Source organism: Odocoileus virginianus, chromosome 9 (genome assembly GCF_023699985.2).
Source record: "Odocoileus virginianus isolate 20LAN1187 ecotype Illinois chromosome 9, Ovbor_1.2, whole genome shotgun sequence".
NCBI lineage: Eukaryota > Metazoa > Chordata > Mammalia > Artiodactyla > Cervidae > Odocoileus > Odocoileus virginianus.
In genome coordinates, this window is record NC_069682.1 from 10559082 (window position 1) to 10579825 (window position 20744).

Here is a 20744-nt window from a genome sequence, read left to right on the forward strand (position 1 = left end):
ATCTAGGTTGGTCATAACTTTCCTTCCAAGGAGTAAGCGTCTTTTAATTTCATGGCTGCAGTCACCAACTGCAGTGATTTTGGAGCCCCCCAAAATAAAGTCTGACACTGTTTCCACTGTTTCCCTATCTATTTCCCATGAAGTGATGGGACCAGATGCCATGATCTTAGTTTTCTGAATATTGAGCTTTAAGCCAACTTTTTCACTCTCTTCTTTCACTTTCATCAAGAGGCTTTTTAGTTCCTCTTCACTTTCTGCCATAAGGGTGGTGTCATCTGCATATCTGAGATTATTGATATTTCTCCCGGCAATCTTGATTCCAGCTTGTGCTTCATCTAGCCCAGCGTTTCTCATGATGTACTCTGCATATAAGTTAAATAAGCAGGGTGACAATATGCAGCCTTGATGTACTCCTTTTCCTATTTGGAACCAGTCTGTTGTTCTCATGTCCAGTTCTAACTGTTGCTTCCTGACCTGCATACAGGTTTTTTTTTTTTTTTCTTTTTACCCGCCTCCCCCCACGCCGGAGAGCATATAGGTTTTTCAAGAGACAGGTCAGATGGTCTGGTATGTCCATCTCTTTCAGAATTTTCCACAGTTTATTGTGATCCATACAGTCAAAGGCTTTGGCATAGTCATTCAGTTTAGACATCTGGAAAAGTGTTTGGTTTCCCTTATTATATATTTGATCTGTAAGCTTGTCATCAAACATCTTCATCACAAATAAAAATGCAATTGTATGTACTCAGCCATATAATCCTGATCTAGATGCTGCTAGGATATTTTGGGAAAATGAACCATATGCTATTAAATCTTTACTAAGAGCAAAAGCTCCCATAATTAAAAGCAAAATAAAAAACTATTTGCAGAATTTGATGCCAGCAGGGTGAAAGAATACATTTAAAGCAAAGTAAGGTGCAACAGTTAGAACTGGACATGGAACAATGGACTGGCTCAAAATTGGGAGAGGAGTACATCAAAGACCTGAGTCTGAGCAAACTCTGGGAGATAAGGACAGGGAAGCCTCGCGTGCTGGTGTTGGTGCGGTCGCAAAGAGTCGGACACGACTAAGCAACTGAACGACAAGATGCTGGAGACAGTCTACGGCCGGAAGCAGAAATTGCTGAGCACTCCCCCATCCCCTTTCCCTGAAAGGTCTCCCATCCCCTCACCTTGCATGCCTCAGTGATGCTGCCCAGGCAGTGGCAGGGGAGGGGAAGGAACATTCCAACCTGGAGACAGGGACCCCAGGATCTACGCAAAAATCTCCTCCTCTTCCAACCTGGATGTTTATACCTATTTGTGTCACTGAAGGGCAGTGAAAAATTTAAACACAGCTGTTTACTTATCACTCTCCTGGCCATAAATCAGTGTTCCTACTAACGCACAAGGTGATCCTGAAACAATGGAAAATGGGAAGGCTGGAGGCGACTGTGTGAGGATATAATGTTTTAATAAAAAGAATAAACACAAGATCCTGAGTAAAAATATCCAGAACAAGCAGGTGACCTTGAAAAGTAACATAGGATTTTGAGAGCCACAGTTACTAAAACCCTATAAACATTTGCTGCAGTGCACAGTGGGAAATAAAACAAGACATAATCTTAACCCAAACCTTAAAAATAATATTTAATAACTTTCCACATAAAGACACAAACAAAACCATAGAATTTATTCTTACTTTATTAACAATGTGGCTTACAATTTTTTCAAGTAAAAAGGGGTTTTTTCATTTAGAATAAAAATTAAAATATAACTCTGATATAGATTTTCATTTATTTACATGAAAACATATATACAGAATATAATCTTACAGCAAATCAATGACATGCCCTTTTGTCCTGCAATTTCAAAAGTAAAAACACCAACTCTTCTCTTTTATGCACCAAAACAGACACAAGATATGAATCAAGTTCCAATACAAACTATTCAAACTGGAACGCAGAGCAGTAAAACAGCTTTCGACGGTCACGACTAGGGGTAGTTTATGCTTCTAGACCTCATGCAGGCTCCCATTCTGAACAACAAATGAGATGATCTTTTTTTTCTGTCATTTAAAACATTTTTTGTCTTCCATCTCCCACTGTAAAGTGATTTTCAGCAAATGCCGATTAGAACTTTTTCTTCAACACATCCCTCTGGTCCACATGAAGCCCCTGATCTGTCCGGCGATGCAGCTATTGACCTACTGGTCCTCACTGGTACCCAATCCTAGCCTAGCCATTTTAAAAATAAAACCAGTAAGATAGAAAGTCTGCAGCTCAGGATACTGTGTTATTACCAATCCTCTAAACCAGAGATGCTTTACTTAACCAAAACCCAAGGCAACACCGTGTTAGCACTTAGAATTTTTAGGTGAATTCAGTGGGTCAAAAACAGCACAGATGGATACCGGTGCCTTGGGTTCAGGACCCATGCAAATCAATGCAAAAACTAGTGATAAAGGTTATGAGAATTGCCCAATGTAAAAACTCAACCCAGCTGGAAGGAGTAAAGCAATTTCCAAAGAACTCTTGAACAGAAAAGAGCAAGTCAAGGAAGAAAGAGAATCATGACACTGAAATTGTTGCCAATGGAGCTTCTCTTGTTATTCAGTTATTTCACAAGCGGTATGTATGCATCCCTAACAATTGTTTGTACCTTAAAAACTACAGCTACCTGAAAATTTACTATTTTTCCTTTCAAAAAACTGTACCGTTGGTCTCAGTTTTCTAAAGACAAAGGATAGAGCAGGACTTGGAGCCTAGATTCACCAAAAAAGCAACAACAGTGCTCAAACCACAAAGATTTTACTTAACGCAACTGTTTCTACAGTTCTATCTACAGAAATAAACACAAATAGGTGTTTGACAAAATTAGTATGCAACTTCTAATGCTTCCAAAACGATGTCCTTAGATAGGGACACTTGGTTTAAGATAAAAAGCAAGTCTCAGAACTCGCCTGATAACAATACTTCAGATTCTCTGACACATTAAGGAAACTGAGACCAATCTTCAAAGGCTGATCAAAACCAACCTTTCAGAGACTGTCGTGTGGGCCAGTGTGAAAGGTCTGAGTCATTCTAATTCATTGAGAAACAGATCAAACACAGGAAATCACCGTTCAAAAATGATCAAATAAGGCAAAGCAACCTAACAGCTATACAGTGCAAACTGTGAGTCAAACTTTGATCAAATGAACCTAATTTTAAAAGTGATGGATTTCTCCATACTATGCAACTTTGTGGTGAAGGAAACTGGGTTTTTGCTTTTTTTTTTTTTTGGTAAAGCAAAAAATGAGTTCTTCTGTAATGGGGGTCATACCTTACTTACTCTTTCTAGGTTTACATTTTTGTGGATAAGAGATTTTCCTAACACAGGACACAAACAGTCAAGAGATCAGAGGTCGACAGAAGCATCCTTAGCTTTAGGGTGGGACTGAGTGATGGACTCAGCCTTTGAGATGAGCTGCTACACTGCACAGACAGAAGCATCTGCATCTCAGGCAGTTCCTGAAGGGACCAAGCAGTGTGGTGAACAGAGGAGAGGACTCTGGTCCCAAAGCGTCTTCTGGGAGGCCGCGGGGAGATGGCAGCATCTGGGGATGAAGAGGGAAGGGGGCATCGCTGGGTGGAGCATTTCCACCAAGAAGGGTTTATCCCAGGGGCCGTGGTGCGCTGGCGGCTACAGGTGTGAGATGAACTCTTCCCGCCACGAGGGACAGAAACAGAGTAACGACAGTCACGACAGGCAAACGTTCCTTGAAAACCAGCCGTTTCTCTGAGACGGAAGCTGGTGAGCGGTGATCCCTACAGAGACAGGAACGCCACTGGACACTCTGCAGCTCAAGTCCCGCTGACGGGAAGCGGCACAGAGCCAGCAGAGGATTCCCGGAGAGCCGGAGCCGGAGGGCTCCGCGTGGGCAGCACTCGGAACGAAAAACATCTTCTTGACCCTGAAGAGTCTCCCGGCTCCCAGCAGGGCGGGCTGACGGCACCTCGACGAGCCCAAGCTGCAGCTGGACCTCTCCCGGCCTGGCACGGCCGGGCCCTCACCAGGCACGCGGGTAGACAGGGCTGAGCCCCCAGAGACCGAGGACGAGGGTCTCTGGGCACCTGGCCCCTCGGGGAGAGGCCGCGGCCCCAGCGACGGCGGGGTGTCTTCCTCAGCTGCCAGGTGGGAGGCCTCCAGGGCTTACCCCCCCACCCACGGGCGCCAGAGAGCACAGTGGTCCAGTGCAACCCGCCCCAGAGCCATCCAGGGAGGGCACGAGAAGGCGACACTCGTTCTGAAAGGGTGAGTGGCCCCCCGTCATTTGCACCCCACGTGCAATGAGAAGAGCTCAGCTAGGAAAGGCCACAGTGAGGATCACAAGCATGTCCAAGGCAGGAAAACCCCCAAGACCTTACAAGGAGGCCCTTCTCAAGCAGCTGACAGAGCTGACCTCCCTGGGACGGAGGGTTGAGGACAAAAGCCCGCGGCTGAGGAGACAAGAGATGAAGAACAGAGAAAGGGCGGAAACTTGAGCTCAGAGAAATCAAACCACAGGCCAGGCCTGACTCCCCATGAACTGTCCGTACTCGGGCCGAGAAGATGGGGCTCCCGGCCACTCCACCGCCAAACGTTTAAACCTGCCTTAGGGCCAGTCACGGGGGAGACGACAGCCTCAACCACGAAGTGTGTGTTTCCCCTTTTCATCAGTAATGGTGACAGATGATGACAAAAGGTTAGCCTCCGTGATTGAGCCTCTCAAGATCTGACAGGGCGTCGGGCCTCCGTGTGTTGCAGAAATACGAGCAGCTCATCAGCCCACCCAGGACGTTATTCCTGGAACTGCTGACACTCTCATCAAAGAGAAAAGGTCAAAATAATAAAGGAAGAGAAGGCTGTGCACCCCGCCTCTCCGGGGCAATGTGGAGGCCCAGCTTCCGCGCACAAGTTTAAAAAGGCATTTAAGCAACAACCAGCCCAGAAGACAATGGTCCGTTTGGGACTGCAGGGTGCATGTGGACAAGTGCCTGGTTCCAGAGACCAGCTGGCTCCTGGAGCCATGGATCTCCCTATAAATGACGGGACCCACTTAATGAAAACTGCCAAGAGACATCCCAAGTAAACCAGAGGCAGGGTGGGCTGCAGCTGTGGCGCGGTCACTCTCTTTGTCTCATTCTGGCCAATCCAGACTCTCCCCTGACAGCAGGAGCAGGCTGGGGACAAGGGGACCCACGTCCCCGCCACATCGTAAGAGTTCATACCTGTCGGTTTACTGGAAGGAGGTCCAGGGTGATTCAACATCAGCCCAGATGACGGGGTCAGTCACTGGCTGACCCAGGGGCGTGTGTGCCTCTGCCTCTGCAGAGGTGACCAAGGTGGGACTCAGAGGGGACCTCCCCGGGAAACCCGGGGCAGTGACCCCTCTCAGGGGAGGAGCATCAGCAGCTTTCCCCAATCTCCCCCCGGCTTTGCTCTCCGGAATGAAGCTCTGCCTTCAATGCACAATTCAAGATGCCCCAAAAGATGTGAGGAGTCCCTCTTCCATCTGGTCATGGTCATTCAGAACGTGGGGGACCTTGAAGGTTCCAAGGTCAGCAAGGAACGCCTTCCATAGGACGGCAAGCATGTCTCCTCCCTGAAGGCTCCCTGGATGCCCACCTCCCCACTGTTGACATGCTCCTTCTCCCTTCACTGCCTAACAGGCAGAGTCCCTTTTCCGCTAACTGTCATCTGAAAGATCGCCCAGAGCCGTGCGTGAGAAATGAGCTGCCACCAGACCAAACTGCAGTGACAGCCACGCGTATCGACCTGAAAGAAGCACCTATGGAGGCACTTGGGGTACAAGGACAGTGAGGTCACCGGAAGACCTCCTTCCGGCTCACGACGGAAAAGACATCAGCTGTGCCGGGTTTTTGAAGCATGGGCCTTGGCTTAGGAAGCTGCCTGGTCTGGGGTAGGAGAAAGATGGGGTGTGGTCTACAGAGATGCAGGTCCACACCCGTAGGGTATGAGCGGTAACTCACACCCTGCAGGACCACGGCTGTGGGCTTGGGTGCTCTGCAAACGCGGAAATGTCAAGCAGGCTGGTGGGCGGAGGAGGCCCTCGTGTGGACACCTGTTGGATGCACCATCACACACGTCTGGGGAAAACAGAAGTTCCAGTCCGGGAAACCTCCTGAGACCCAAGACGCGGCATTCAGCGGGCCGGCGGGCAGCCTGGGAGCAGGGCGGGGTCAGTTGGCATACTGGGCGTAGAAGGCCACCTTGACCCGCTCAATCTGGTGGCAAAGCTTGATGGCGGGGCCCAGCTTCAGCTCCATGCACTCCTGCACTGTGGGGAGCGTCAGCAACAGGAGCGCCTGCCCGTCGATGTCCTGCTGGGAGAGAGAGCAGGTTAGAGCCAAGACGGCAACTTGGCTTGATGGCTGCCTAACCCCTTGTTGAGAAAACGTTTCTGCTAAAAGAACACTGGCTACTGTGAAATTCACCAGCCCGGACTGGAAGGGACGGAGGGCTGGACTCGGCTGTCCCCGAGCTCCAGCCCTTGGGGCTGTGGTGGGCAAGCCCCCCCGGCCCCCAGGTCCAGCCTGTCCTGGGCTGTGGTGTCCCCCCGCTGCTCTGCGGTGACTCTCTGAGCCCTGAAAAGGGCTCTCCACCAACAGGAGACCGGCCGTGACAGCTCCCATCAGGAGGGCGGAGACGTCGTTAACCACACAACGCGATCCTCCGTAGAACATGTGCGCTTAGACACGTGTGTGCACGCACACCCTTACATCTGTGACCTGTGTCAGCCAGAATGAGGCCTGAGCTCTGTCTTATTTAGCTTTCTGCATCCATACACAGGGGCCCCACGATGGAGAGACTCACTCAGTGGTGGGTGAGCCGCAGTCACTGCAGAAAGAAGAGCAAGGTTCTGCCCGAGGCTTCAGGACCCTGCCTCGGGCAGCTCTGCTCCTTGACCAGCCTGCTTCCCGTAAGAACTGGGTTTATTTATCCAGATGTTGTTTGACTGGGCTACTGAGTGTCACTGCAACCCCTTCCAGGGCACCCAGCCTTCACATTCGGAGGAAATGGGTGAGGGTCTGAGAGCCTGCAGGCCCGAGATAACGACAGAGATTGTGGTGGGCAGGAGCAGACACCCTGGGATCCTGCCACCCGGAGAAGCGGGAGCCTTGGGGCTGCCAGGGAGGCAATAGCCACAGCACTGAGGCAGGCAGGCACCTCAGCAGGGGTCAGGGAGTTTCACAGAGGCAGTGTTTGTTCTTAAACTGCTGGCTTATTTAGCTGTTCTGCAAATGTCTAAAGCAAAAAAAGAAACAAAAAACAAAAAACAACCACCCTAAATTCATAAATTAATTTTGGGGGAGGTGCTATAAGCCTCTTGGCTTCCCTGGTAGTTCAGCTGGTAAAAGAATCCTCCTGCAATGCAGGAGACCTGGGTTCGATCCCTGGGTCAGGAAGATCCCTGAAGGAGGGCATGGCTACCCACTCCAGTAGTCCGCCATGGACAGAGGAGCCTCACATGCTACAGTCCATGGGGTGGCTAAGATTCGGACAAAATATATATAGAACTAGTTGTATGTCAGCCCCCAGAGAAGATGCAGGAGACACAAAATGAGTGAGACGGGCTTTCTCCTGCAGCCCGAGAACGGATAAGGAGCCACCCAGGGCACAGCCGAGAAAGGTCGCCAGAGCCGGAGATGCTGGGGGGCCAGGGACAGCCTCGTGCTGAACTGTCTGTCAAAGCAGGGAGGCAAGTGGGTGCGGGGTCTTTGCTGCCCCAGCTCTATCCTCAGCACCCAGAGCAGTTCCCGCTGCCACAGAACGGGCTCACTGAACACGCGCCAAGAGAACGCACGGGAAGAACTGGCCGTGATGAACACGAAAGTCCAAAGGTGGGGAAAGGAAATGATAGAGTCTGGAGGGTGAGCAGAAACGGAGGAGAAGCAATTTGGGCAGTTTGCTTACTGCATGACTGTGATTCACAAAAGGTGAGTGACTGTCAAAATTTTATGAGTTTTGTGTTTTTATAGATGTGTGGCGGTTTCCTATATACTGTACATGTTTGCAGCATGAAATTATAGAGTATAGGTTTTTTAAGCAGCTGCTGTAACATTTCAGAATCAAAAAGCATATATTCTGGCAACAGGAAACTTGCAATTTTTGTAAAAGCTCCTGGTGATTATGACAGTCTCTGAATTTACCACTCAGAATTAGGGGAGGGAAGGCGTGTGGCTGTGATTCCATGTGCTGTGAATTCTCACACAGGCTAAACCCCCAGCTCCTCCTTGTTCACCTAAAAACTCATCCAACACCTGAAGTGACCCCCTGGAGGCCTCATCAAATCAGAGCTGCAGCACTTGGGCTCAAAGTGAAAGAACAAATTAGTAATTGAAGGTCTGAGTGAACAAAAACTCCCGCAAGTGCCCAGAGACGTCAGGCAGCCCCACGAACAACGGCCTTCTACTGTGACAGATGAAATGGCCTTACGTAGACGTTAAATAGAAACAAGGCTGCGATCAACTAAATTCTACCTATTTTTCTCTCTGCAAGAGAAATACAGGGCCGAGTCTCTCAGTGATGTGAGAAGATGCGCCTTATTGATCCTAAGAGTGGCCAAGTGTCAGGAATGTTTTAGACGTCTTAACTTGGGAAGGCACAAAACTTTCTGACATTTTACTATAAACAGGGATTAAAGTCTAATGAAGCACGACTCAGGATAAGCAGTATTTTAGCCTCTTCCTCAAATCAGCTCTGTTTTCACTTCCTTCCTTATTACCAGGTATTTAGAAAAGGAATCAACACTGAATCCGATGAACAGTGATGAAAGCAGTGTTCAGTAAAACGCAGGGGGCTGGGGGCTTCTGCCTCTGGGAAGATCAAGTAGACTTTTCTCTCTTTTTCCAGAGACGTGAAAGTCCTGGAGGGAGTGGAGAGAGGAACAAGACCAGCCAGGGACGTGGGACCCCAGATGCAACCCGGTGGCCAGAGCTCAGGCTTCCGTTTGTCGGCTGCCCTCCTGTGAGTTTAGGATTGTTGCTGTTCAGTCACTCAGCCGTGTTGGACTCTCTGCGACCCCGTGGACTGCAGCACGGCAGGCTTCCCTGTCCCCCACTGTCTCTCAGAGTTTGCTCAAACTCGAGTCCTATGACTTTACTACTCAACAAGCAGGCAGTCCAGAAGTGTCAATGGGCACTGATGAAGCAACCCAACCAAAGCCTCTGCTCTCTCTCCTGGAAGATGGAGCTGGGAAGACAGAAGCCTCTCAGACGACAGCTGCTTGACTGTGGGACAAGCGTCCCCCACCCGTCAGCAAAGGCAAAGCCAGGAGCACTGACCACCAGCCTGGCCAGGCCACCTAAGACCCCCCAGCGTCCCCTCTCCCCCCCCACAGGGTATCCGAGAACACCCAGGGAAACCTGAGATGTCATCTCCATCAGATGTCAGAGCCCCCGCAGGGGTGCTGGTGGGACCACGTGTGGAGCTTCCTGCTCTCTGCCCCCAGTAATGACAAGGCCCGTCCCCCTGGCGTGGCCGACTCCCAGGAAGCCAGCTGACACAGAAGACCCAGGACAGAAGCCCATACCTGCTCCTGAAATATCTTGGCCAGGGGCGCGCAGTCCGTCAGCTTGATGAACCTCACCACATCCGTCACCGACCACTCCAGCGGGTTGCTCTCCAGAACCAACCTCTCTTCCTCCTCCTGCTTCACATCCTGCAGATGGAAGAGAAGCGAGAGGTCTTTTCATTGCTTCCTAGATGGTTGTACACTCTCTGAACCCAGCGGGCTGCATCCAGACTTCCTGGACCGCATGCGGCCTCCTTACTGGGCACCCGGGCAGACACAGCTACAGCCAGTATCTAGGGAGGTGCTAAGCAACTCATCTGGGCTGTGACTTTGCTTCTAAGACTTGTGCGTCTTTAGAGGTAATAAAAAAAAAAAAGAAAACAAGGCATGGCGATGGTGACTGTGACTCCCAAGCTCAGGAGGTCTGGGGCCAGCTCATCACTGGCTCCATCCTTGATGGTGAAGAAGTGGCAGGAGCCGGTGACTGGACGAGAGGCCGCTCTGCCCCCGTGGACGTGTGTGATGCTGGTGCCAGCGACCTGCCAGCTGACTGTGTGACACGTGGGTTCAGGGGAGACCTGACGCCCCGACTACACATTTTATAGCATCATAAGGTCTCCTAAGGAGGGAAAGCCCAGGGTTTAATGGGACCATGAGGACTTGCTGTCTGTTCCCCTGACAAGAGTCCCTGTGGCTTTCAAGTCTTCCCCAGAACCCCATCCTGAGGCTCACTGCCCCCTTCACTGGATGCGGAGTCACCAGGATTTCTGGCCCCGATTCAGGAACTCAGCGGGAGCAGCTGCTAGAGATTTATCTTAAACTAGGGGCCCAAGTGCACCCGGAGCTGTCCCCACTGGGGGCACCAGACAAGCCAGTCCATGCGACCCACGCTTCACCTCTGCTGCCTCCTGGCTGGCGGCCGGACTCCGGGGGGCCCCTTCGGCCTGGGGGGCGGCCGGCGCCCTCCGGGCCCTGCGCGTCCTCTCCATGGGGGCCCGGCGCTCGGCCTCCACGCTGCTCCGCAGGGTCACGGCCCTCCGGGGCCGGGTTGAGGGCACCTCGGCCGAGGACGTGTCTGTCTGGTCATCACGGATCTCGGAGCCGGTCTCCTCACTCCCAGAGTCATCGTCCACGGCGTCTGCATCCTCCTCTTCACTCTCCTAGGGGGATGGGAGGTACACTGAGGCGGCAGAGAAGGCAGGAGGGGGCCTACCACTCCCCACAGACCCTCCCCTGCCTGGCACCCGCGCCGCCCTCCTCGTGAGGTTTGTCCAAAGAGGCCCAGAAGACGGACCCCAGGGTCCCACCCACAGGGCCCCAGTGGACCTCTGTCTGCCGGAGACGCTGCAGTGTTCAGTCTATTCTACAGGTAAGACAGGGTACCGGCTCATGATCCCCACCGCTCGGCATCAAACCACGGCCTCAGTATCAGCAGTGAAGCTGCAGCTCTGCTTCCCGATCGACCGTCAGCAGCGTCTGAGCCGGACGTACCTCTCCGGAGCCTGTGGCCAAGTCCACAGCGGACGACCTCCGCTTCTTCTGCACGAACATGGATTTTCGTCGCTTCCTGCGTCTGGCCGGTTTAGGGTGTCCACTCTCAACGCGGCTTTCCCCAATCGGGGGCTTGCTGATCTTCCTTCTCTTCCCATAATAGTAAGCTAGAGAGAGATGGTTAAAATCATTGTTAAAAGGTTACATCCAGGGCTTATGTGGAGGAAGAGGGAGGGAGGAAAGATGGAAAATGAAAGCAGAGGGAGAGGGAAGTGAGAGAGAGAGAAAGGAGATCAACAATTGAGATGAAGCTTCACATCCCATTCGCATCTCGGGAAACAATTCTGACAAAAATGGCTCACAGGGAAGAACCCTGTTTCAATGTCCTTGTGGTCACAGGTATCAAGGGCAGAAGTGGCCCCTCTCAGAACTGGTGGTGAACACGCAGGCCAAATTAATGGGGCATCTTTTTACTTTTCAAATAGTGTTCCTTACCTGTTATTCTTTACTCCTTCAGTGGACACTTCCCTTACTTCTGAATTCAACAGCAGAGCTATAGGTCTGTGTTAGAAAATTTCTCACCAAATTTCAATAATACTGATGCATTTTATAAGCTGAATGTCTAATCAACTAATTAAAACCGACTGCAATCCAGTTTTCAATTATGATCACCATCCAGAACGCTTCCTCAATTAACTGAAGCTTCAACTGTTCCGTATGGAGCTCTCATAAAAGAACCAAACGCACCAAAGGAAGCTTTATCTAATGGCTGGAGGCATCAGAAAGAAAACACCAAACGCACCCAGGTGACAGACGGGGGTCCACACATCTCCAAGCTGCTGTACCGGAGAGGAAAGTCACCAGCCTCCAGACTGCAATTTTCTCAGATGCAAAATGACCAACCAAAACTATCTATTTCCAGTACCTCTCACCAGGTCCATAAACTAGGTCCATAAAGATGGTGTTTATAAAAACCGTCGAGAAACCCACCCATGGGTTAAGTGAACAAACATTTATACATCAGTGTCTGATACCCAGAGAGAACCATGGTGCAGCTCGTCCAGGACCATGGTCCCAAAAGAACCAGACACCCCCCTCCCATTCCTTACACCAGGAGAGAAATGCATGAGTATCTACCAAGCAAACCTTAAAGAATTCTCCTGCAGCTATTCCTACGAAAAGCTGTTTGAAAGGACTGGAAGCCCACCAACTACATCACCCTACAGTGCAGACCCACAGGTCGCGGTTCCTTTTGCTTCCCACTTACTGTATTTGGTTTTGGTGTGGATAGAGCAGTTCTCCGGGCAGTTTTCAGAAACCAGCATAGGACTGAACAAATTTGGACAGCACTCGAGCTTGGCACAGACCCGGCGGCAGAAGTCCGCTACCTGGTCGGATGTGCGGACGATCTTGGCCACAGCCCGGTACGTTTTGCCTCTGTACCTGGAAACAGAGAAGGAAAAGTGATAAAGAGACCACGGGCTGGCTGATCTACTCCATACAGTGGATTCCGAAGCAGCACATTCGCTCTCTAACAACAGGGTGGGCTGTGTGTGGTTTCTCTTCCCTTTGCTTTCATTGTTCCTTATGAGCTCACAGAACTGTTTTTAAGAAATGCCCAGTGCTGTGGGCAATTCTCGTGGTGACCACACGCATGGTCACTGACACCCACAGAGAACCCAGGATCCCGAAAAAAAGGCTTCCAATCGGTGCCTTATACTAGTGACTGAAGTCAAAGTCACTCCGTCATGTCTGACTCTTTGTGATCTCATGGACTGCAGCCCACCAGGCTCCTCTGTCCATGGGATTCTCCAGGCAAGAATACTGGAGTGGGGAGCCATTGCCTTCTCCAGGGGATCTTCCTGACTCAGGGATCGAACCTGGGTCTTCTGCATTGTAGGCAGATTCTGTACCATCTGAACTGCCAGAGAAGCCCATTCTCATCATGGTATACATAACTGAACACCCCTCCAGAATGCTTCTGGAATCCAAACAGTGTCATTCATGGCTCAAGACTCTTTGAGAAAAAACTTTCTCCTGCCCAAGAAAAACCGCATGAAATCACCAATGTAAAACTAGAACCCAGATCTTCTGAAAAGCAGGTTGGATGGCTTCCTGTCTTAAAAATATGTACTGCAGCTCTCATTCAAGTGCTTAGGATTAACAATGCTGTAGATCACCCTGGCTGAAAAGGTAAGTTCTTGGAAATAGGTTTAAGTCACCTTTCAACACAGTTTTTAAAACTACCATTGGTACAAAATGGTTACAAATTTCTCGGTTGGCAACAGATCCCAGGTCTTCATTTAATTCACATCTCACTAAACTTAAGAGAGTTCACTGAAATGAGGACCCATCAAAACAACTGGGCTCTGCCCTTGATGGACTCCCTAATTGTTAAGTGGAAATCCTGAACGATAATTGATTTTCCAGGAAAGAGGCACGGAGTGGTAACTCTGGCTGGGAACAGTTGTGTTAGTTTTAGGACAAACTGCCGTAGAGAAAGAAGCACCAGGGAGGCCAGCCTTGTCAGTTTCCACATCAGCAGGGCCCACCTGCTCTATTACACACTTGCGTACAGATCTCCCTCGACTTCCGACGGGGGCTGTGTTCATCCCTCGGTTGTGTCCGACTCTGTGATTCCACGGACTGTAGCCCACCAGGCTCCTCTGTCCATGGGATTCCCCAGGCAAGGATACTGGAGTGGGTTGCCATTTCCGTCTCCAGGGATCTTCCCGACCCAGGGATGGAACTTGTGTCTCCTGCATTGTAGGTAGATTCTTTATACCACTTGGGTTATCTGGGAAGCCTCCTCTGATAGAGGTTACATCCCAATAAACCCATCTTATGTTGAAAATATCCTACATTGAAAATGCAATGTATTCAATAATACATCTAATGTATCAAACCTCACAGCTTCACCTGCCCACCATAAATGTGCTCAGGAAACTCACATTAGCCTACAGTTGGGCAAGCCCATCTGACATAAAGCCTATTTCATGATAAAGTGTTGAATATCATGTGTAATTAACTGACAACAGAAGTGAAAAACAGAAGGGCTGTCTGTGTCCGGGACAGTTGGAAGAGTGTGGGTTGTCCACCCTCGTGGTCTCGTGGCTGACGGGGTACCATGGTCTCCGCCCACCACCCCAGACGACCAGGCAGCACAGAAGCCCGGGTAAGACCAACAGGCTCACGTCCAAGTACAGTTTCAGCTGAACGCGCGTCACTTTCACAACATCGTAAAGCTGAAAAATCAAACTGAACCATCTTCAGTCGAGTGGCGGGCCGGTCTCCAACGCTCAGCCTCAAAACACGGCAGGAACCACAGGCAATTTGTACAAAGGAAAGTATAATATGAGATCGCCACTGCTGCAATTTGTGAATTAGACATTTCATGCTCAAAACCTAGATCTGGTTCACTAAGAACAGTGGGAGAGATAAGCTGCTTTTGAGTTAATGTCAACTTGTTTTTCCTTTCCTGTCCTTCTGAAGGCTCAACAACTATATGCCAGTGACATTCTTCTCTAGGCGGGGCAGGTGGCTGCAGCTCAAAAGCACGGGCCAGCGCCTCTCACTTTATCCACAGTGTGAACCCGGAGGGACAACACAGCGCCGCGGGAGTTTATTCAGTGCCCAGCAAGGCTGCCGTAAACCTTAAGATGAGGTTTCTGAAGCACATACCACAAGTTCTCTGAAGAAAAAGGGGGAAATGTTGAATGGGACCGTCAGCCAGGCCGCAGCAGACACAAGTAACATTCCTGGAAGGAAGGAGGGAACGAGGAAACGGTCACGGGGGGAGGGAGGAAGTGATGAGGCGCAAGGATGATGAAAAAGATGGGGAGGAGAGAGCCGCAGGAGGACACGGGGGGAGAGGAGACCCTCGGGTCAGATGGTCCTCAGAGAGGAGTGCTGGCTACATTTCTGCTTTCCCGAGACTTCTTCCTCTTTCTCCCACAGCGTGGCTGCATTACCAAGGTTCCAGAGAAATCTGGGTGTGAGAGAGGAATCCGCTGGGGGAGGGAGTGCTGAGCTGACATGGGTGTCAGACGCACACTCTGAAACAGGACAGGAAGGGAGAGGACCTCAGAGGGACCGGCTCCCTGACGGCCACGCAGGGACCCTGGCAGACCCCACAGTGCACAGAAAGTCTATCTGAAGAGGAAGACGGCTCACCATTCAACAGATGCAGGAAGAAGCTTTCTCGGAGATTCCGTTATCGAACTCAAAGCAGAAACTTCAGAGAAACAAGGGTCATCATAAATCCCCTCTTTGGGGCATAAATCCCAGGGGTAAACCTACCATAAATCTCCTCCTGGAGAAGTTCCATGGCCTTGAAGAAGAAAGACCACTCCTGCCTGCATAAACTATCCAGAACTTTCTTATCTCCCAGTTTTTCTCTTAAAAACCCATTTGTATTTCCCAAAGAAACCTATCTGTTCCTCCCCTAGAGGCCTTTTCTTCCCACTCCATTCCCCCTACTAGGTTATGTCTGACGTAGGTGTAATTTCCAAACCTCAGCACAGAGCACTCTTGCGTGTGCATGCATCCCACCAGCAAAGAAATGGTTTTTGTATCTTGCTATCTTTTGTCAGTTTAGTTTACAGGCTCCCAGGCACTGAACCTAAGAGGGTAGATAAAGGGGTTCCTCCCCACCCAACATCAATAAGGAAGTGTGTAGCCTTCCAATAACTTCCTACCAACTAAAGATTTACATCCATGTGTGAATGCAAAATAATGCTCAAAATTCTCCAAGCCAGGCTTCAACAGTACATGAACCAAGAAATTCCAGATGTTCAAGCTGGATTTAGAAAAGGCAGAGGAACCAGAGATCAAATTGCCAACATCTGCTGGATCATCAAAAAAGCAAAAGAGTTTCAGAAAAACATCTATTTCTGCTTTATTGACTACGCCAAAGCCTTTGACTGTGTGGGTCACAATAAACTGTGGAAAATTCTTCAAGAGATGGGAATACCAGACAATCTTACCTGCCTCCTGAGAAATCTGGATGCAGGTGAAGTAGCAACAGTTAGAACTGGGCATGGACCAACAGACTGGTTCCAAATAGGAAAAGGAGTATGTCAAGGCTGTATATTGTCACCCTGCTAATTTAACTTACATGCAGAGTACATCATGAGAAACGCTGGGCTGGATGAAGCACAAGCTGGAATCAAGATTGCTGGGAGAAATATCAATAACCTCAGATATGCAAATGACACCACCCTTATGGCAGAGAGTGAAGAAGAACGAAAGAGCCTCTTAATGAAAGTGAAAGAGGAGAGTGAAAAAAAAGTTGGCTTAAAACTCAACATTCAAAAAACAAAGATCATGGCATCCGGTCACATCATTTCATGACAAATAGATGGGAATACAATGGGAACAGTGACAGATTTTATTTGCTTTGGCTCCAAAATCACTGCAGATGGTGATTGCAGCCATGAAATTAAAAGATGCTTGCTCCCTGGAAGAAAAGCTATGACCAACCTAGATAGCATATTAAAATCAGAGACAAACTCTCTTGCCTTTCAGTTAAGAGTTGAGAAAATCAAAATGGGCCTTGAGTCAAAAAGAAATACAGAATGAAAACACCGAAACTAGTTCAAGCAGAATGACTTCAATGTGGTCTAAGTTCTATCATTCATCTACAAAATGATCCATATTGGGACCTTTAAAAAAAAAATTGTGATGCAAGATTTACTTGTGACAGAAATATGACAATGGAGATTAAGATTTCAGTCAAGCTGAATTTACATTCTGAAATATTTACCGAAGAATTAAAAGGGAAAAAAAGATGATGACTGGAGAAAGAAGGATGCTTGGCCAGCAAAGAGAAAAATCCCTTTTCTCATTAGAAGTCAGCAGTAGGGGATGGCCCCAATTTCTTTCAAAACAAAGCTTGTACTTCCTTGGTCATGTCTTCTTAATCTAAAACTCGGGTCTAGAAAATCCAATACTGGCTTTCAGTCTTAAGATACTCAACTCCTCAGAAATTTCTCTCTTCTTTCTTGATTCCTGTATTTCAAGTTATGGGAACTCTATGTGATAAACGGGGTGTGTATTTATTTTACAAAAGACAATTTTGATTCAGAACACCTTCAACTGGTCTGTGTGACCCAGAAATGTTGTGCCCAATCTTTTTTTTTTTTTTTGTCTTTTTCTGTTTAATTTATTTCACTAAGCATAATACCCTTTAGGTCCGCCCATGATCTTGATGAATTTATTACACACCAAAAATTCAGTCTTCTCTTTAGAAACTGGCTCACCTGCTTGCTTATCATAATGTTTACAGCATATATTTTCAGGAGAGCAGATTTCTCAAATCTGAGCGAAGTAAAAATTAACATGAACAGACAATATCTTTTTCAGTGAAAAGTCGCTCAGGGAATTCTTTTGCAAATAATTCTCCTCGATAGCCAAGTATTACATCTTACCATTCATAAGGTATGGGCATGAATAAATGCCCCTGAAAAAGTGAAATAAATGAAAACACATGCAAAATTAGTCATTGCTTGTGAAAAAATGAACCAAAACACATTGCCACAGAGCTGCACACGACTCACCTAAGGGTAAAGATTTGACTTTATCTGATTTTATCCCCTTGTTTCTGCCTAAGTGATTAAGAAATCTAATTCACTCAAAAATTACATCAAGATATTTCCTCTTTAAGTATTCTGCATAACTGTAACAAAAGACTGGGAAAATCCATTAAAACTCCACCCAGCCTTTATAAAGATTGTCACAAAAGTCATTCACACAAGAACTAACTCTTTTCTTCCCCCTCAGGAAGATTCTATATACATTTTGGAAAACATATGTAAATGTCTCTAAATGCAGAGGATAGGAATTCTTTTAAATCCTCCTAAGGTATAGCCAGGCGTAGCCTAAATTCTTTCTCCTAATATTTAAAATAACATAGGTTGACTTAGTGATGTCAATTCCCCAGAAACAAGCAACTTTCTCATCTAGAACTGCTGAAGTGAGCTACACTAGTATCCCTTTTTCCCTTTTCAACAGAGTTATTCCCGGTTTTGCCTTTCAATCTATGTTGTAGACTTATTATACGATAGACTCATACAGTTTTCAAATAGTTCAGTAATCTGTTCTGGTATAAAAGATATGCAGGCATGCTAAGTCACTCCAGTCGCTTCACAAAGGCATGCTAAGACCCTTTGTGACCCCTATAGACTGCAGCCCACCAGTTGTTGGATAAATAGGCAAGAATTGCTGGGGAAAACAATAGATGACAGTGTTTACTTTTCTTCTATTTATGGGTCAAATCTTGTCACTACTGTCCATGGGATTTTCAGGAGTCATGTACAGATGTGAGAGCTGGACCATAAAGAAGGCTGAGTGCCAAAGTATTTATGCTTTTGAACTGTGGTGCTGGAGAAGACTCTTGAGAGTCCCTTGGACTGCAAGGAGACCAAACCAGTTCATCCTAAAGGAAGTCAACCCTGAATATTCATTGGAAGGACTGATGCTGAAGCTGAAGCTCCAATACTTTGGCCACTTGATGTTGACGAGACGACTCACTGGAAAAGACCATAATGCTAGGAAAGACTCACGCTAAAAGAAGGTGGTGGAACAGGTTACAGATTGCATCACCGTTTCAACAGACACGAATCTGAGCAAACTCCAGGAGACTGTGAAGGATAGGGAAGCCTGGCATGCTGCAGTCTACAGGGTCACATAGAGTCGGACGTGACTTAGGGACTGAACAAAAACAACCTTGTCAATGTCACCCCCACCTTCTTACGTAAATAGGTCTTTTCAGAAGAGGAAAAAACCAATCAGAACCCCCAGATGTTAAGTGCCAGCATTTGCAAAATCCTATGGATGAAGAGCGCATATTATTTCTTCCTGAAAACACTCTCTGTGATGTTATAATTTGAGGACCACAGCCAAGACAAGTAAATGCATTAAAGTAGTTCTCCCCCTCGCTGAGTTAATCTATTCATGACAGAAAGCATTTCAGCCTTTCAGCAAAATGGGAAGAAGTCAACTCTCCTCCCATTCGCACCAATGAAAACATCAATGTTATCAAGATCTAAAAAAGTTGTCATTTCACATCAGAAGGAAAGAGGTGAATCAACACATAGTATTATAAGGGGTGTTCCTGCTGACTATAAATCTGTCATCATTAGCAGCTGCTTTGAGATGCTGCTCTGATTCAGGTGCTTGAAACCCACTTCAGACGCACATTTTCTCATTACAAGTTGCTATGTAAGATTCCGCTAAGGCACACGCTGTCGTGTTTGATATAATCGGTAACACGCTGCCTTTACAAGGCAGCAAGGCTGGGTCACACTGTGTCTGTTCTGATTGTGTCAGGCTGGTCTCATAAAAGCTCTGATTGACTTGGGAACATGAAAATGAGTGCAAACAGTGCAAAATAAACTCTCCCTGTCACTTTGCGATTGGAGCAAGTTTCTGGCTTGCTTAGGGAGTCGGGGAGATTTTAATGGAATTTAAGATTGCTGTACTTTTACTATTTCAATATCCTTAGGTATATTTTAGAGGTATTGAATTTTACAGAAAAATTTTAAAACTAGAAATAAGAAGAGCTTTCTGTGTAAATACTTGCCTGGGTTACCTGCCACCACTACCAGTAGGAACTGACCTTGGAAGAAAACATTATGTGGCTAAGGACCACCAACTTACATAAAGTAGAAAAATAAAGATTATTAGATTTGAAAATAGCATGTTTTGTTTTGGGGGGACTATAGGTGAAACTCATTTAAATATTCCTTGGAAAAGAAGGGAAGGGTGAAATATGGTATTCTTCATCAACAAGATGCTTCCAACAGCTCAACACTCTCCTTATTTACATGTACTATGTATTCCCTTTAACTTCTGTGATTTTGCAGAGTACTATTGGACCTTAGATGACTTTTATTGTATCTAAAATTATAGAGATGCTCAGGAAAGACACAAGGAAAGGTTGACTGGATAACTAACAATGAATGCAAAATAACCACAAATTTCGCCACTCAGTCCTCATGTAAGTTAACTCCAGAAGAAAACACTGCTGGTCATAAAAATTATTCAGAATTCTTCAATTTTCACTATTTTTTCTAAAATAGGACTTAGGTATGCTCTAGCCATTGAAAAGTAGTTCACTGTTTAAAACAACATCATTTTCCACATGTTACAACAAAATGCAGTCTTAGGATGCCGTGATACAGGAAGTGGACCCGTGAAAATGTATTCCACTGGAAAAGAATCAAGTGAATATTAAAACCCCTCTGAAACCATCAAAGCAATTATCAAACATCAAGCTATTTTGAGAAATCGGTCTTTTTCTATCCATCTCTTAAAGAACTGAGTTCTCACACAGAATGCCAGTGGGTGTGCTCAGTTTGAGTTCCAGAAACTTAAAGCAAAGCAAAATAGCACCTTTCCAATTAGCCTGTTTCCAAATAAAGTAAGTGACCAACTATATGTCCACCCACAGCGTTTTAACCAGAGTCAAAGAGAGGTACTGGTTCTTCCTGTTTTTTAGAATTCTCAACTCTGTGGACAAGGAACGTCTGTACCTGCCATGAACTTTACAGTATCAGATACTAAGGTCTGTTGATGAAATATGTATAACATATAAATGTTTCCCTTTGGATTGAATAATCCATCAGCACGTTTTTATTCTGAACGTTTAACACAAAAAACTCCGTATAGCCAGCACATCTGTGTGGGGCACCCAGAACTGTGGAATAACAGTCCT

The 20744-nt window shown here is 47.4% G+C and overlaps 1 protein-coding gene across 7 annotated transcripts in view; it reads right to left on the reverse strand.

Moving 5' to 3' along the window:
• Window positions 1-1436: 1436 nt before the first annotated feature.
• Window positions 1437-20744, reverse strand: part of SFMBT2 (Scm like with four mbt domains 2) — a 176798-nt gene continuing 157490 nt past the window's right edge. For all 7 annotated transcript variants that reach the window (XM_070471944.1, XM_070471946.1, XM_070471947.1 and 4 more), the window contains 5 exons: window positions 12297-12472; window positions 11030-11196; window positions 10435-10698; window positions 9557-9685; window positions 1437-6344 (listed from right to left, as the gene is read on the reverse strand). In XM_070471944.1, coding sequence (XP_070328045.1) covers window positions 6204-6344; window positions 9557-9685; window positions 10435-10698; window positions 11030-11196; window positions 12297-12472 — 877 coding nt within the window. In that variant the 3' untranslated portion in view covers window positions 1437-6203. The remainder of the gene's footprint in view (window positions 6345-9556; window positions 9686-10434; window positions 10699-11029; window positions 11197-12296; window positions 12473-20744) is intronic.